Source organism: Pelodiscus sinensis, chromosome 1 (assembly GCF_052426305.1).
Source record: "Pelodiscus sinensis isolate ZL-2025 chromosome 1, ASM5242630v1, whole genome shotgun sequence".
Lineage (NCBI taxonomy): Eukaryota > Metazoa > Chordata > Testudines > Trionychidae > Pelodiscus > Pelodiscus sinensis.
Genome location: NC_143052.1, coordinates 340,735,978 through 340,751,982, shown reverse-complemented (window position 1 = coordinate 340,751,982; position 16,005 = coordinate 340,735,978). Strand labels below are relative to the sequence as shown.

The 16,005-nt window shown below is 46.7% G+C and overlaps 1 protein-coding gene across 1 annotated transcript in view; it reads left to right on the top strand.

Moving 5' to 3' along the window:
• MYO7A (myosin VIIA) overlaps window positions 1-16,005 on the top strand; it is a 184,870-nt gene that overhangs the window by 12,787 nt on the left and 156,078 nt on the right. The window contains exon 2 of the mRNA XM_075919509.2: window positions 14,826-14,883. Coding sequence (XP_075775624.1) covers window positions 14,866-14,883 — 18 coding nt within the window. The 5' untranslated portion in view covers window positions 14,826-14,865. The remainder of the gene's footprint in view (window positions 1-14,825; window positions 14,884-16,005) is intronic.

Sequence of the window (16,005 nt, the reverse complement as noted above, 5' to 3'; positions counted from 1 at the left end):
GAACTAGAGGACACCAAATGAAATTAATGGGTAGCAGGTTTAAAACTAATAAAAGAAAGTTCTTCTTCACACAGCGTGTTGTCAACCTGTGGAACTCCTTGCCAGAGGAGGCTGTGAAGGTTAGGACTATAATAGAGTTTAAAGAGAAGCTGGATAAATTCATGGAGGTTAGGTCCATAAAAGACTATTAGCCAGGGGATAAAATGGTGTCCTTGGCCTCTGTTTGTCAGAGGCTGGAGAGGGATGGCAGGAGACAAATCGCTTGATCATTGTCTTCGGTCCACCCTCTCTGGGGCACCTGGTGCTGGCCACTGTCGGTAGACAGGATACTGGGCTAGATGGACCTTTGGTCTGACCCAGTACGGCCGTTCTTATGTTCTTATGTAAGTCCCTGGCTAGTCCCTGAGCCCTTAGGCCATTCTTCCTCTCTGAGGAGGACACTATCTATCAAGTGCTAGAAATAACCGGTACAAATGGCTGCTTTGATCCTCTGTGCAGCTTCCCCACATTGCCAGTGGCGGGGGAAAGGGAACAGACTAGAGATGTAAAATCCCATTTAATTAGTTAACCAGTTAAATGTTAAGTTTAACTGGTTAACTGATTAAATGAGGGTGGACGGAGGGGGGGCATTCCAGCTCATTGGGCTGGAGAAGCCTCCCCCATCCACCGCAGCCGCCATGTCACAGGCAGGGCCTGCGCGGGGCTGCCGGCTCCCAGCCCACACGGCTGGGAGTCAGTAGCCTCACACAGGACCAGAAACTGTTGCCTCCCTCCCGCTCCAGGCTGCCATTTCCGGGCCCACATGAAGCTGACAACTCCCTGTCCGCACGGGCTGCTCCCTGTTACCCATTCGCATCCCTAGAACAGACTCTGAGAGGCCGTTTCTACCACCACCGGCATTACTCCCCACACTGAGAGACGGGGGTGTCACAGAACAAGCCCCACCTGACAGGAATCAGGAGAGTCCAGTGGGGAAGCTGCAGAGACAGGGAGAGGCCTGGGGAGACGGTCAGACTACAGCCAGGAGGGAGAAAAGCAGATGCCAGGGAGGAGAGCCTGTGCCCAGCGAATGGGGAAGAGGCCGGTGTGAGTTTGTGTTGTGTTTTGAAAGACTTTGTGGTATTTTGGATGATCAGGAGAGAGACATTGGACTGGGGTGGGGCCCCGAGGACTGAATAAATCAGTCCCCCTGCTGAGGAATGAAGCCCTGAAGTAGGAGAAAATGGAGACAAGGCCTGCTAGCAGCAGCCCTGGTCATGAGGGTGCTTTGGGGGTGGTTGTCTCTATTACAAGGGGTAAAAGCAGAGCTTTGCCCTGTCTCTGTCCCATAATGTCAGTGCAGCTGAGCTGCTATGGGGGAGAAGTCACCTGGTCTTGGGATGGGTCAGTAGCAAAATATTTCTGTCTGGGAGCAAGATGGGAACAGTTACCCTACCTAAAGGGTGTATGTCCCCCAGAATGTAATTAAACCAATTGCAACCATGTTAAGTGCGTTGAGCCACCATAAATTAATAAAAAGAAAACACCACATTACGTAGGATTAATTCAAAGGCTTTTAAAGAAAAGGTCAACGTTTATTCCTGCCGCCACCTAGAGTAACACAGTGAAATTGCTATTTCCACAGGCTCTGAAAACTCTGGGCAACAGGAACCAGGGAACAAACTATGTCTCTGAGTCACAGGTCTGTCCTTGGGTGGTAGTTGCTATGCTCCATCCATTGTTTGTGGCTCCTGATAAACTCAAAGTGTAATCTCCTGGGGGGCAGGAATTGTCCTTTGTTCCCTGTTTGTACAGCTCCCTGCAGAATGAGACCTGGAGCACAGGGCGGCCATACAAAATCATCTGGCTTGCTTGGTAAAATGGGCCCATTCAACCCAAATGCTTTTAAACACAGCTAAACGCAAGGCCATGCATCTAGGAACAAGGAATGAGGCCGCACCTGCAGAATGGGGGACTGCTTGCCCGAAAATAGTTATTCTGAGAAGACTTTAAGGCTCACAGTGGACAAGCTCAGTCTGAGCGCCCTGTGAGGGTCCTTGGATGTATGAAGGGGGGAGAAGTGAATGAGAGCAGGGAGGTGATTTCACCTCTGTTTACAACAGGGGTCTCAAACTCATAGCCATAGATGGGCTGGAGCATATTCTCAGTCCGGCCTGGGAGACCCAGCAGCCTGGAGGGAGAGTGCTCATACCAGTCCCCAAGCTCCGCCCTTTCTCATCACTGCCCTGCCCTGCCCTCTCCCTACTATTGCACCCCAGCCCCCACGAATATACTTGGCCCCGTAGTGGGTCCCCCGGCCGTGAGTTTGAGACCCCTGGTTTACAGCATTCCTGAGACTGATACCGGGATACTGAATCCAGCTCTGATGTCCACATTTTTTTAAAGGATGTTGAAAAGTTGCAGAGGGTGCAGAGAAGAGCCACAAAAATAATTCGAAGGCTGGAGGGGAAATGCCTTGCAGTGAGGGACTTAAAGATCTCGATCTGTTTAGTTTGTTGAGCCAAACCTCAAGTCTTTTTACACTTGGAAATCCCACAGTATCAGTTCTGTTGACAATATTTACGGAGACAGAGGGGCTCTCCCATTGGTATAGGTAATCCACCTCCCAAAATGTGTTAGCCCAGTCTGAGGGCTGTCTTCTCCAGCAGTTATGTGTCCTTACTTACCTACTTCATTCAGGTCTGTGGGCTGACCTGACTTTATAGCAAAGACCAATCCTGAGAGGCGACATGATTAGTGGGAGAAAATGCTGAGTGCTGCAGAGCTCTTTAATCTAGCAAAGAGAGGTTTAACAAGAACCAGTGGCTGCGAAGCTGAAGCTTGACGAATTGAAATGAGAAGCAAGGCACAATTTTTCACAGTGAGTGTGATCATCCATTGGAACAAACGATCGAGAGGAGAGATGGATTTTCCATCTCTTGGCATCTTCAAATTACCAGACATAAAATATGTCTCCCTGCCTTAGTCAGTGAACTCCCTAAAGGCGTAACAGGGTGAATTTCGATGACCCAGGACGTACAAGAGAGCAGGCTATGGTGTCTTCAAGAGCCATTGTTGTGTTTCCTGAACCTAAGCCTGCTCCTATTAAAGTCAATAGCAAAACTTACAGTTGACTTGGTGTAGAGCATCTTCTACATACAGTAGAACCTCAGAGTCATGGGCACCAGAGTTATAGACTATCCAGTTAACCACACACCTCATCTGCAACCATAAATACACAGTCAGGCAGTAGTGGGGAGGAGGAGAAGGGGAGAAGCAAATATACTTCACTGCTGTGTTACATGTAAACTATTAAAAAATAAAGGCAACATGGCATTTTTCTTTTGCATAGTAAAGGTTTGTCTCTGTATTAAATCCATGTTCAGCTGTAAACTATTGAAAGAATAGCCCTAACATTTTGTTTAGGGTTATGAACAACCCCCATTCCCAAGGTGTTCATGACTCAGCCGTTCTACTGTCATTTCTTAGGTAATTAATAAAATAATTGGAAACTCCATAATCACAGTCCAGCCTCCCCTTTTGAGCATATTGGGTGAGTGTAATAATATGCAGAGAGCATATTAATCTCTCTGTGCTAGACTGCTCTAGTGCCTTTCAAAGAGCGTTGCTGGGTTTAATCTGTGCCAATCAAATGACCTATATCTAAGATGGTGAACATGCTGATTGACCATTCACTGCTTGTTAGGGCACCAAGAATGTCATCCAAAGGATGTTCTGCTTGCTGCGCTATATTAGGTAGGGTTAACACTGTCAGTGAGTTCCCTTGTATGAAATGCAAGTCCTCTGTAAGATAATTGGATGGTTAAAATTCATTTTTAGATGAGAAATTAGTTGAACCGTGAAGCCTCAGGAGAGAGGACTAGAGTTTGTGCTTAGAATTAAAGGCTGGAATTCCTCCTAACCAGTGGTTAATTAACATGGGCTCCTGAGAATTAGCTCATTGGAGTGATTCCAGAAGCAGTGTGGCCCGTCATGTGATTGTTCTCCATCTGCCCTTCATGCACGGATTTCAGAGAGTGCCAGCTGAGAGAGATTACAGCAGAAACACCTTGCTTTTCAAACCCAATGTTACAGCGTTGTCCGCGTTTCTGTATTTGTGTTAGTGCCCTGTTGCTTTTTAATCTGCCATTGTGTTTTAAGAAGTGCCCAGCTGTCCCTCTTGAGTCTAATTCCACTGATGAGTCATTGGGGTAGCCTTTCCCTCCCCTCCTACCCCAAAGGAGCTTGAACTTGGGGTGCTGCCACATCCCCTGGCTTGAAGTGGTTTGCATCACATACAGGGTGTACAGTTTGGTTCAAGGGCTCTCAGCACTTCCATTGTACAAATTGTTCCCATACCCCTGCTTACCCTCTGGCCCCATCAGAAATATACATGAGTTCTAGGAGTGCTGGGTGAGTGCAGGTTTTGAATGGATGACCCGTGTATGTGATCACAAGGTGTAAGGAGGCAAACCAATAGAGACTATATATCAAAGGACTGATGTCTCTTTGGACCCTGCAGCTTAAAATAGGTATCCAGGCATTTGAGAAGATTTGGGGCTGGTGAAAGTTGCCAAGTGTCAGTCGTGGAGACTGGCAGATCAGCCTGGGCAGTGGCACTGTGAGTTTCTCGGCATGGCCTTGCTAACATGCCTCTGGCTTGAGAGTATGGATTCCACGGCAAGAAGGTAGCGCTGCGAGCATCTTGTCTAATAGCCCAGCTAGCACAGGGCCATAGAACTTCTGCCGTAGGAATTATTTGGGGGATCTCCTCGAGAAAACATCCAATCCTGATTTTAAAATTGTCAGTGTTGAAGAATCCACCACAAACAACCGTTGGTCAATTGTCCCAAAGGGTAATTACACTCACCGTAAAAAATAAAAAAACTTAAAAAACAACAAATAGTCTAGTTAGCACATTAAAGACTAACAAAGCATGAGCTTTCTTCAGATGCAGGAGCAAGGTGCTGGTGGGGGTTTGGCCAGGGGGCAGAGTGCTGGTGGGAGCAGGGATACTCGTGGGAGGCTGCTGTTGGGGGGGGGGGGTCTGGCCAGGGGGCAAAGACAGGAACAGCTCAGCTGGTACCTGGGGATCCCACAGGGCACACTGCTCCTCCCCACCCCCAAACAGCCGGTGTGCTTCCTGAAAAGCCGGGTCTGGTGCGCAGCCGGGGACTTCCTTCCTCCTGCTGCCTGCCTTTCTGTGCCGACACCGGCAGTTAGGGGAGGGGCAGTCCTGGGCTGCATCCCAGAGCCAGCGTCTCAGGAAGCACATGGGCTGCTCTTCCCCTCCACCAAACAGCCAGCATGCTTCCTGAGAAGTTGGGTCTGGCGTACAGTTGGAGACTTCCTTCCCTGTGCTGCCTTCCTTTGGGGGGGCGGGGAGGGATGTGTGTCCCGCAGACTGGGACTTCCCCTCACTTCCTCCCTCCCTCCCACCTGCTGCTGGTGCAGGAAGGCAGGCAGCAGGGGGAAGGAAGTCCCCAGCTGCGCACCAGACCCGGCTTTTCAGGAAGCACGCCAGCTGTTTGGGGAAGGGGAGGAGCAGCCCGCCTGCTTCCTGAGACATTGGGTCTGGTGTGCAGCCATGGGACTTCTCTCTCCATGCCACAGGAAGCCAGCACTATCTCCATTTTCCCAGGAGGAAGCACCATTACGGGCTGCTTCTTGGGGGAAGGAATGCGGCGGGGGTGTGTGCATGTGCTGAAACGCCTTGTGATCAACTGGTCATGCCCCCAAAATTGACCAGTCAATTACAATCGATGGGTTGGTAACCACGGATCTACATGCTTTGAGGTGCTACTAGATTATTCATTATTTTTTTTAAGTTTTTCTAGTTACAGACTAACTTGGCTATCCCTCTGAAGCTTTTGTAAAAAATAATTACCCTTATTCCTAGTCTGAATTTGTCCAGTTTCAGCTTGCAGCCACTGGATCATGTTAGGCTTCTCACTGCTAGATTGAAGAGCCCATTATTAAATATTTGCTCCCCGGGTAGATACTAATAGACTGTCACCATCCTCTTAACCTTCTCTTTGTTAAACTAAATAGATTGAGCTCTTTGAGTTTATCGCTGTAAGGCACGTTTTCTAATCCTTTAGTCACTTTCATAGCTTCTCTCTGGTTCCTCTTTCAAATTATCAACATCTTTTCTGAATTGTGGACACTAGAACTGGGCACAGGGTTCCAGCAGTAGTTGCACAAATGCCAAATACAGAGGTAAAATAACCTCTCTGCTCCTGTTTGAGATGCCCCTGTTTATGTATCCCAGGATTGCATTAGCTCTTTTGTCCAGGGTCACACTGGGAGTCTGTGTTCAGATGATTATCCCTCACAACCCACCAATCTTTCTCAGTCACTGCTTCCCAAGATAAAATCCCCCATCCTGTGAGAGTGGTGTACAGTTTTCTGTTCTGCATGAAGACATTTACATTTAGACATATTACAACACATATTATTTGCTTGCACCCAGTTTATCAAGTGATCCTGATCCTGATCACTCTGAATTAGTTTCTTGTCCTCTTTGTTACTTACTACTCCCCCAGTTTTTATGTCCTCTGTAAACATTGTGGCTGCGTCTAGACTGGCATGATTTTGCGCAAATACTTTTAATGGAAAAGTTTTTCCGTTAAAAGTATTTGCGCAAGAGAGCGTCTGTACTGGCATGTGCCTTTGTGCAAAAGATTTGCTTTTGCGCAAAAGCATCCGTGCCAGTGTAGACGCTCTCTTGCGCAAGAAAGCTCTGATGGACATTTTAGCCATTGGGCTTTCTTGCGCAAGAAATTAATGTGGCTGTCTACACTGGCCCTCTTGTGCAAGAATACTTGCACAAGAGGGCTAATCCCTGAGCGGGAGCGTCGGAGTTTTTGCGCAAGAACCACTGATTGTGTACATTACAAAGTCAGTGTTCTTGCGCAAATACTCGCGGCCAGTGTAGACAGGCGGGAAGATTTTGTGCAAAATCATGCCAGTCTAGACGCACCCTCCCAGTAACAATTCTAGGTGTTGTTCTGAGTCATTGATTAAGCCTGTTAAATATAATAGGGCCATTTCCTTGGGACCCCACTAGAAACACACCAGCTCGATGACTATTCCCTATTTGCAATTACATTTTAAGATCTGTTGGTAAAACAGTTTTTAATCCATGTAATGTGTGCCAGATTATGTGCATACGGTCTTAGTTTTTGAATCATAACATTGTGTGGTACCAAGTCAGATGCCTTCGAGAAATCTAAATATATCAAGATAATGGCATTCATATACTCAATCAAACTTGTAATCTCATAATAGATATCAATGGAGTTTGCCAGGATCTATGTTAGAGAAGAAACAGGCAACCCAGGAGTGGATGGAGTAAATGGAACTACTTTATTGCAGATACTCATTCCCCTCAGACCCCCAACACAATTTTCGAGAGCAATGATTTGCCACCAGTTACACTCCTTTTTCCATTTTAGTATGTTAATTCACACATCTATCACTAAATCCTTATTTAGTAATATCAACTCCTATACAATGAATATTAATAGGCAGATGATGAATATTATTATACGCACCCCTGTTTACTGTTGACAGGATTTTCAGTTAAATCAGCACTTTTCTACATTAGGGTATGTCTTCACTACCATCCTAGTTCGAACTAGGGTGGTTAACATAGTCATTCGAAGTTGCAAATGAAGCCCGGGATTTAAATATCCCGGGCTTCATTTGCATCTTGCCGGGTGCCGCCATTTTTAAATCCCTGTTAGTGCAGACTCCGTGCCCGCGGCTACACACGGCACGGAGTAGGTAGTTCGAATTAGGCTTTCTAATTTGAACTACCGTTACTCCTCGTGGAGTAGTAGAGTAGAGTGGGGTGGTAGTATAGACATACCCTTACATACTTCCCGAATCAACAGGTTACAGAGATTACAAAGGATGTGACTCTGAAAGGATTTTTACAGAGCAAGTGAGACGACAAAACAAAAAACACACCGTTCAGTGCATCTCTCTTTCTAGACTGCAAGAATGAGGGGTTAGTAGGGATTTGTAGGACTAGTCGACTAATCGACTATCCAATAAGCAAATGCTTATCGGATAGTCGACAGGATAATTGACTAGTCGCTTCCCCCCCCCCTTGCTGCCTCTATCAAATAGAGGCAGCAAGGAGGGAAGAAGGCGGAGGGGGGGAGAAGAGGGGAGAAACCACACCCTGGGTTTCATGTGGCGTTGCTGCCCACAACATTTCAAAGCGGCTGCACACGCCATTTCAAAGTGGCAGCTTTGGTGTCAGGCTCCTCACGGCATTTCAAAGTGGCAGCACTGCATGGAGCCCGGGATCAGCTCACCCCGGGCTCCATGCAGTGCTTTCGCCTTTTAAGTGTAGCCCTAGAACTGTTGCCACACTTCAAAGGTGGAGGCGCCCTATCGACTAATCGAATAGTCAATGAAAAATGCATCAACTATTCGATTAGTCAATTACCCGATACTTAACTTCCTTAGGGGAAAGTGCATGTTTATGTATCAAAAAGGATAACACGTGCTTTGGCTAGATCCCTTTATCTGTCTTACCAGGCTGCAACAGCAAAGGGGAAAAAGCATGTTCAAAGGACAATGCCTGCTCTGGCCAGGCCCCTACCACTAATGTATAGCCATCCTAGACCTCTATTAATTCTTACATATCCCAACAAACTAGTTTCCATTAACCCATGTACATTCCCGGTGTCAGAATGATATATAGTAGTCCAGTCCCAGCGCTTGTTCCCAGCCTGAATACCACAGCCTTCCCCCTTGTGTGGTCATTTACATACCTGCAAAGTGAATTTTATAACACTAGCTCACCTCTGCACACCCGCTTTGCCCAGCTCTAGATGATTACACAAGGTACAAGGGCCAGGCAATGCAGACTCAAGTCCTCACTCTTCCACTCACTGTTTCAGGCTGCCTGCAAGAGGTGTGCAGGAGACACATGTCCCAGAGGAACTGTAACAAATCAGGGAGTGGTATATCTACATGCTTACCACTACAAACAGTTGTACAGAAAAAACACCCCCACCCCAGCTCACTGGCACTTTCTAAGCAGCAACTTGCCCTCTTGTGTTCCTCCGGGCCGACTATCAACAGATCTGGACATTTGTGTGTTATTAGCTCTCCAGCTACCTGGTAACATTCAGAAGTTAGGGAATGCAATAGAGCTTGACTTTGTACTCTGCATCCTTCCTGCTCGGCATGGCTTTGTCATTTGTACTCCTCCACCCCCCTTTGCAAGAGTCAATATGGCCTCTTGGCTTCCTGTTTTGAATGAACACCGAGCTTTCATTGAGGCTCAGTCAGTATGTCTCTTCTGGAGTAGCAATAACTCAGTGCCTGATTCTCCCTCCTCCATACCAGGATTCTAAGAGTAGAGATGAGGAGGAGGCTGCCATGAGATGGTCAGGAAAATGAGCTGGGATTTATGGAAAAACTTGAATATAGATGAATCTTAAGGGGCTTCCTGAAGACAGCTGAGCTCTGTGGTCCTGGGCTAGATGGTTAGGAGAGGGCTGGAGAAAGTGGCATTATCAATGAACTGGAACAGGGTACCAAGGTGTATGGTATTTTGTGGAAGGACATCTCCACGTGAGCTGCATGGGGCTCACTTTGCCTGCTTTCAAAAGGATAAAAGATTGAAGATACTTTATTGAGAACTAAGCCCAGGATCTAGGGGTGCTCTGGAAACTGAATTCCAGACTTGTTACTTACACCACTACGGTTGTGTCTCTGTCTGCAATGAGAGAGACCCTCCCCATAGTCACACTAAGCATGGTCTGGTGGGGCAACATATTTCCAGCAATCTGACTTATTAATGAGCTGGGCAATAATCGTCATATGTAGCACTATTCATCTGTGGAACTTAATCATTCTGCAAATGTGTAATTATCCTCCTTTTATGAATGGGGAAACTGAGGCACTGAGACATGAACTGACTTGCCTGTAGTCTCACAGCAGGCCAGAGGCAGAGCCAGGACAGCTCTGTCTCCTATAATAGTTCTTTCCAACTGCTCCGTACACAACTGAAATTGGCCGGACTCATTACCAAAATGCCTCCAATTGTGGATTTTCCCACTTTCCATTCATATTTGTGAGTATTTTGGCTGAAATGATTTTCTAGAGGCTGCTGGGATTCCTTAGCTGCTCTTGGAACACCAGGGGGGTCATTAACAACCAGGGGGTGCTCTGCATTAATGCTTAGGAATGGGATAGTCCCTGTCTCTGCTGTCAATAAATCCAGGCCAGGTTCCCTTAAAGCAGAATGAGTTGCATTTAAAGGACCAGCTATTCAGCCCCAAATATGGACAGATTGTTGTCACAGGGATACAACCCTTCCAGATCATGCAGGGAGCCGAAATGCACCCACCCCTCCCCAATTCCAAATTCAGGGACATATAAAGTATCCTATTCCACTCTCTTGTCTCTTCTGCAAAGCACTACAAACCTGAAAATTGTGCCTAAAATGTCTATGGATGTAAAGCTCTTACTGGTTTGAAAGACATTTCTTATGAGCATACTGACAGGATTGTTAAAAGCTTTGGAATCAGGAGAAATTTCATAAGGACACCCACTGGACTTGGCCTGTGACTTGGTCTAAACAGGGGATTTCAGCCGTTGCTGGCTAGCAATCAGTGCAAACTCCAAGGATACATCTAGACTGGCATGATTTTCCGCAAATGCTTTTAACGGAAAAGTTTTTCCGTTAAAAGCATTTGTGGAAAAGAGCGTCTAGATTGGCCGGACGCTTTTCTGCAAAAGCACCTTTTGCGGAAAAGCGTCCGTGCCAATCTAGACGCGGTTTTGCGCAAGAAAGCCCTGATCACAATTGTCTACACTGGCCCTCTTGCGCAAAAGCATTTGCGCAATAGGGCTTTTGCCCAAACGGGAGCAGCATAGCATTTCCGCAAGAACACTGACAATCTTACATGAGATCGTCAGTGTTCTTGTGGAAATTCAAGCGACCAGTGTAGACAGCTGGCAAGTTTTTCCGCAAAAGCAACTGCTTTTGCGGAAAAACTTGCCAGTCTAGATGCAGCCCAAGTGTATATAGGGAAAATTAATTCCTACTCTTTAAAAAGTCTGACACAATGGAAAGGGCTCACTAAAGAACTATTCCAGTGATTTGAGTTCAAGGGACCAAACAAGTTGAATAAAAATATAAGAACAGCCCTTCTGGGTCAGACTAATGATCCTTCTAGCTCAGGGGTGGACAATAATTTTTGATGAGGGGAGGCACGCCTAGATTTTGGTAAGCGGTCAAGGGCCACACTTTTCTATGGAGAGGTGCGGAGTCTGGGATGGAGACTGGGTGCAGAAGGGAGTTTGGGGTAGGGGACTGAGGTGCAGGAGAGGGTGTGGGGTCTGAGGCAGTTTGGGTGAAGAAGGAGGATGTGATCTGGGGCAGCGGCTTGGGTACAGGGTCTGGGAGAGGGGGTGCAGGAGAGTGTTTTGGCCTGCGAGGGCAGGTGTAGGAGGGGGTGTAGGGTCGAGGGGAGGAAGGGTGGAGATGATTTGATGTGTGACCTGGGGCAGGAGGGGGTGGTGACTTGGGGGAGAGAGGAGCTGAGGTGCCAGAGGCAGTCTCTGGCTAGGAGGCACTTGCCTAGGTGGCTCCTGGCCAGCAGCCCTGCAGGACCATGAGACAGCTCCCTGCCAAAGGCTGGCTGCTCCATGGCTCTCTGCTCCAGGCACCAGGGGGAGAGGAAGACTTCACGCTCTGCCCGTGCCCCCAGCAAAGTCTCTCAACTCCGACTGGCTGGTTTCCACGAAGCTTCCCCTTCTCCCCAGCACCCAGAGGAGAAAGCCACAGGGAGCAGCTGGCCGCTTAAAGCAGCGTGGGGCTGCTCTGTGCCTGAGGGTCCTGGCGGACTGTATCTTGCCCACTCATGATCTGGCCCATATCCTGTCTTCTGTCTGTGGCCTGTACCAAGTGCTTCAGAGGGAGTGAGCGAAAAAGGACTCTTCCTCCAACCAAGGCGGCCCAGGGAACTAATGGGGCCGGTCCACCACCCTCCCCAGCAGCAATGGGGTAATCAGAGCAAGGCGGCTGCAGCTGCTTTACTCCTCCAGCCACGTCACTCCGCTTCTCCCGGGGAGTTCAGGGGCAGGGCAGTCCCGCCTCTGCCCCCAGAACAGCGCTAATCCCCCTGCTGCTAGTCTCCCTGTCCGGCTCCTCCTGCCCACAGCATTGGAGGCATGTGACCTCTCATGACCCCTACATGCATCACCCCTGTAGGCGGTTGTGTTCCTAACCTTCCTGGCTTATAGCTATTAATGAACCTAGTCTCCACACACTTATCTAATTCTTTTTTTTTTAATCTTTTGGCCTTTACAACATCCTCTGGCAATGAGTTCCCCAGGTTGACTGTATGTTGTGTGAAGAAATGCTTTCTTATGTTTTTTTAAAACCTGCTGCCTATTAATTTCACCAGGTGACCGATAGGGGTAAATAGCACTTCCTTATTCACTTTCTCCACATTGTTCATGATTTTGTAAACTTGTTTTATTTCCCTGTTCACTGTGTTTTTTCCAGTCTTTTTAATCTATCCTAATAATTGTTGTTGCCCTTTTCTGTCCTTTTTCTTAGTTTATCAACATAAGATTAAAAGGGGACTTGATCATGCTCTATAGGAAGAAAACATTTCTGGTAGTAGAGGGCCCTTTAAGCTAGTAGACAAAAGTATAATAAAATCCAGTGGCTAGAAACCAAAACCAATTGAATTAACCTCATGTTTAAACTGCAAATGGCAGCTTTTATTGTCTACTCTTGGATTGTTAAACTGCGGAGATCCCTACTCCCAATGACTTATATTGGTGTTAATTTGTGTAGACAAGATCAACTCATTAGCTGGTGAACCTCTTATTTTAGTTGTGTGAGACTGCTATAGATACAGAATGATTGTTTCATGTACCCCGAGAAAATTATATTAGCGCACCCACATACAACACTATATGTCTTACTCTTTTAAAGTTGAATCCCTCACCATTAGTTTCTGTGTGCTTCAATAGCACTTTGGTTGCAGCTAGTTGGAAAACAAAATGTAAAATTATTATTGTCTAAATTCCTGAAAATGTCTTTTTACTGAAAACTCAAATGCTGGAAAATTTCAGCTGAAAACTGAAAGCTTCCATCAGGAAAATTGAAACTAAATGGTTTTGGGTCAAATTCCCCTGAATCAAAATGCTTTGGCTTGAGAAACCAAAATGAAATGTTTTGTGTCAATTTCAGATTAAACCGTGTCTGCTTGCACTTCTGCACTTCCTCACTGGAGTTGTAGCTCACATGCCACATGGCCTCTCCTCCTGTAGACCTTTCTCAATGTATCCTATGAGTCATATGGCTGTGGTGCATCATGGGAGATGTAATCTAATGTGTGAGTCCTGCCCATAACAGAGAATAGGGGCATGAGGCACCCTAGCTACTACATCTATTAGGCACTGTGGTCATCATTGGTGTATACATAATGTGCTCAGCCATTTATTGGTGTAATGATCAGCCATGATATGCAACATAGTCTGAAGGCCAATTATCTGAGCAGGTTGTTCTGAGTCTGGCTGCCATCGTCCTCAAGTGGTTGTGATATGTTAATGACCTATCCATGTCACACCAAGGTGAACTGGGTATGGATCATGCTGCAGGTATTGTGCATTGAGGAAAACATTTCACTTAGGTCTCGCACTTGCATTATGCACATGGAATATGCTAGAAATGGTCTTAAAAAGATCAGTTGCAGGTGCCATCGACTACAGTAGTGCGCCATGAGCTTGATATCTTCATTCAAGACCTAGTCATTTTCTGAGAAGGGCTGAGCAAATGTCTTTGGCGTAGAATAGATGAACTGGTGAGTGTAGCTGTCAGGTCACTGATGTATACGTTAAACATTATCGACCTGGACCACCTTTATCAAAAATGGTTTTCAACAAAATCTAAAGATGGGAGCCATCTTCTCAGATCTGACCACTGTCTGTGACACAGTTTGAGAAAGAAGCCTTTTGTTCCCAAGTTCCCCCACATTTGTGTGGTTGAAGCTCTTTCTTCAAAACAGGTGGTTTAAAGTACACACGAGCACCTACTGTAGCACTTGGAAGTATCTTCGTTAGGGCACTGTGATGTCTCAGGAGAAAGTGGTTTAACATCAAGCTGAACCCAACTAAAATATTTTGATTCGGGCAAGTCAAAACATTTCATCTTGATCAAAAATATCATAATGAAATATTTTGACATTTCTGATTTGAAAGTCTCGGGCTTTGGCTGTTTTTTTTTTCCAACAAAAAGTCAACATCTTTTAAGGAAGTAGACAGTTTTTACAAAGTACTTTTTGCCAACAATGCAAATTTCCATTGAAAAACTGTTCCTGCGGAAAGCTTTCAAACAGTCCTCACCTTAATCTAATGGCTGTGGACTCTATGGGGAATGGGACTGTCTTTCTTCTACCGGCTTGGATATCAGCTTGTACAATGGGGCCCCATTCCAATAAATAATCAATCATAATAGTGCCATTATGCAGTTATTCTTTGGCTAGCTTTCTAAGATTCCGTTTACAGATGTTCTGCAAAAAAGATCAGCAAAAAGACAAACTGGCCTCCTAGGGTGATAAGAACAGATTCTAATTCAGCCATGTGTTGGTATTAATGTGGATGCATTAGGATTATCTCTCAATGTGGGGAACTAAAGGCATAAAGCCATTAACTTAACTGTCATAGCTATTGTTTGCAAGTTCTCCCAGGGCCCACCGTTGAAGAGTTATATCTCTTAAGCCATCGCCCTATCCCTGAGACCAGGTCTATGAGTGAGGGAATTTGTCAGTCATCTCAATGCTCAATTTCTTTTGTTTCAGGTCTACTAGTGGCGATTGCTGATGTGTTTATGAAGGAACCATGGTCATTCTACGCCAGGTAAGGTAGCTGTTCCCTGTACTTTAGAGATGCTAATTTTAAAACAGGAGTGGGAAACCTAAGGCCGGGGGGACTGGACACAGCCCTCAGCTTGCCTGGATCTTGCCCCTGAGGCTCAGGGCTGCCCCTGGCATTTGGGAGCCAGCGCTGGCGCTCTAGACCCGCCTCCCAATGACCTTCCCCCATGGGACTCAAGCGCATAAAATCTTCCCCCTGCCAGGCTCTGGTGTGTGTCAGGAATGTGGGGAGTGTCTTTCTCCTCAGTTGGGGGCCACATCAGTGAGGGTTGGGGGGTGGCTTCTCACTTGTGTGTGGCCCCCGACTAATAGTTTTTGTGAGTCAGCAGCCCCCGACCCAAAAAGGTTCCTCACCCCTGTCTTAAAATGTCACGTTGTTTTTTGGGGTCAGGTTATTTTTAGCCTAGTCTGTTTCTTTCTAAGGGACAGTTGAAAGATACACATCTTGTACCTATTAGCTTGAGACTTTGATTGGCTTAGTGGAAATCATTGCAGTGTGTAGCCCAGATTAACTGGAAAGAGTTTTACCTCAAGTAATACACTACTTTATTTTCTTGTCTGGGGCCAATCAAGGATGCATGGTGAGAGCTGCTTGCAGATGTTTGTTATGGACTTTTAAAAAATAGCCTTTCTTTGAGGGATAATCCAGCCTACACTTGTCTTGATTTTCACTTACATTCTGCTTTAGCGCCTTATAATGGAACCAGGCCCTCCAGTGGGGGCAGCGGGGAGGCAAAGGGAACAGTTGCCCGGGGGCCTGCTGATTCAAAAGGGCCCCAAGCTGCCAGCCAGTGCTCCAGATCTGTCCCTTCCTCCTAAAGCTGTGTCCATTCTGGGAGCACGGCGCCTCACCCCCGCCCCTCCTCATCTTGCCCAGGGACCCGTCAAGTCTTGTCAGCCACTCTGAATGGGATCGGGGTGTATTTAGTGCAGGAAGTTCCTGATATGCAGACTGTTGAAATCAGTGCTCAGTTAGGACATGACCCTGAAGGCTGCCCTCTGCACTTGGGCGAAGCACTTGAGCAGGTGTTTAACTTGCAGCTCGTGGGGCGTTCCAGTGTTACCCTGGCCCTGACCCAGCAAGGCATGTGCTGTATCTGGATCA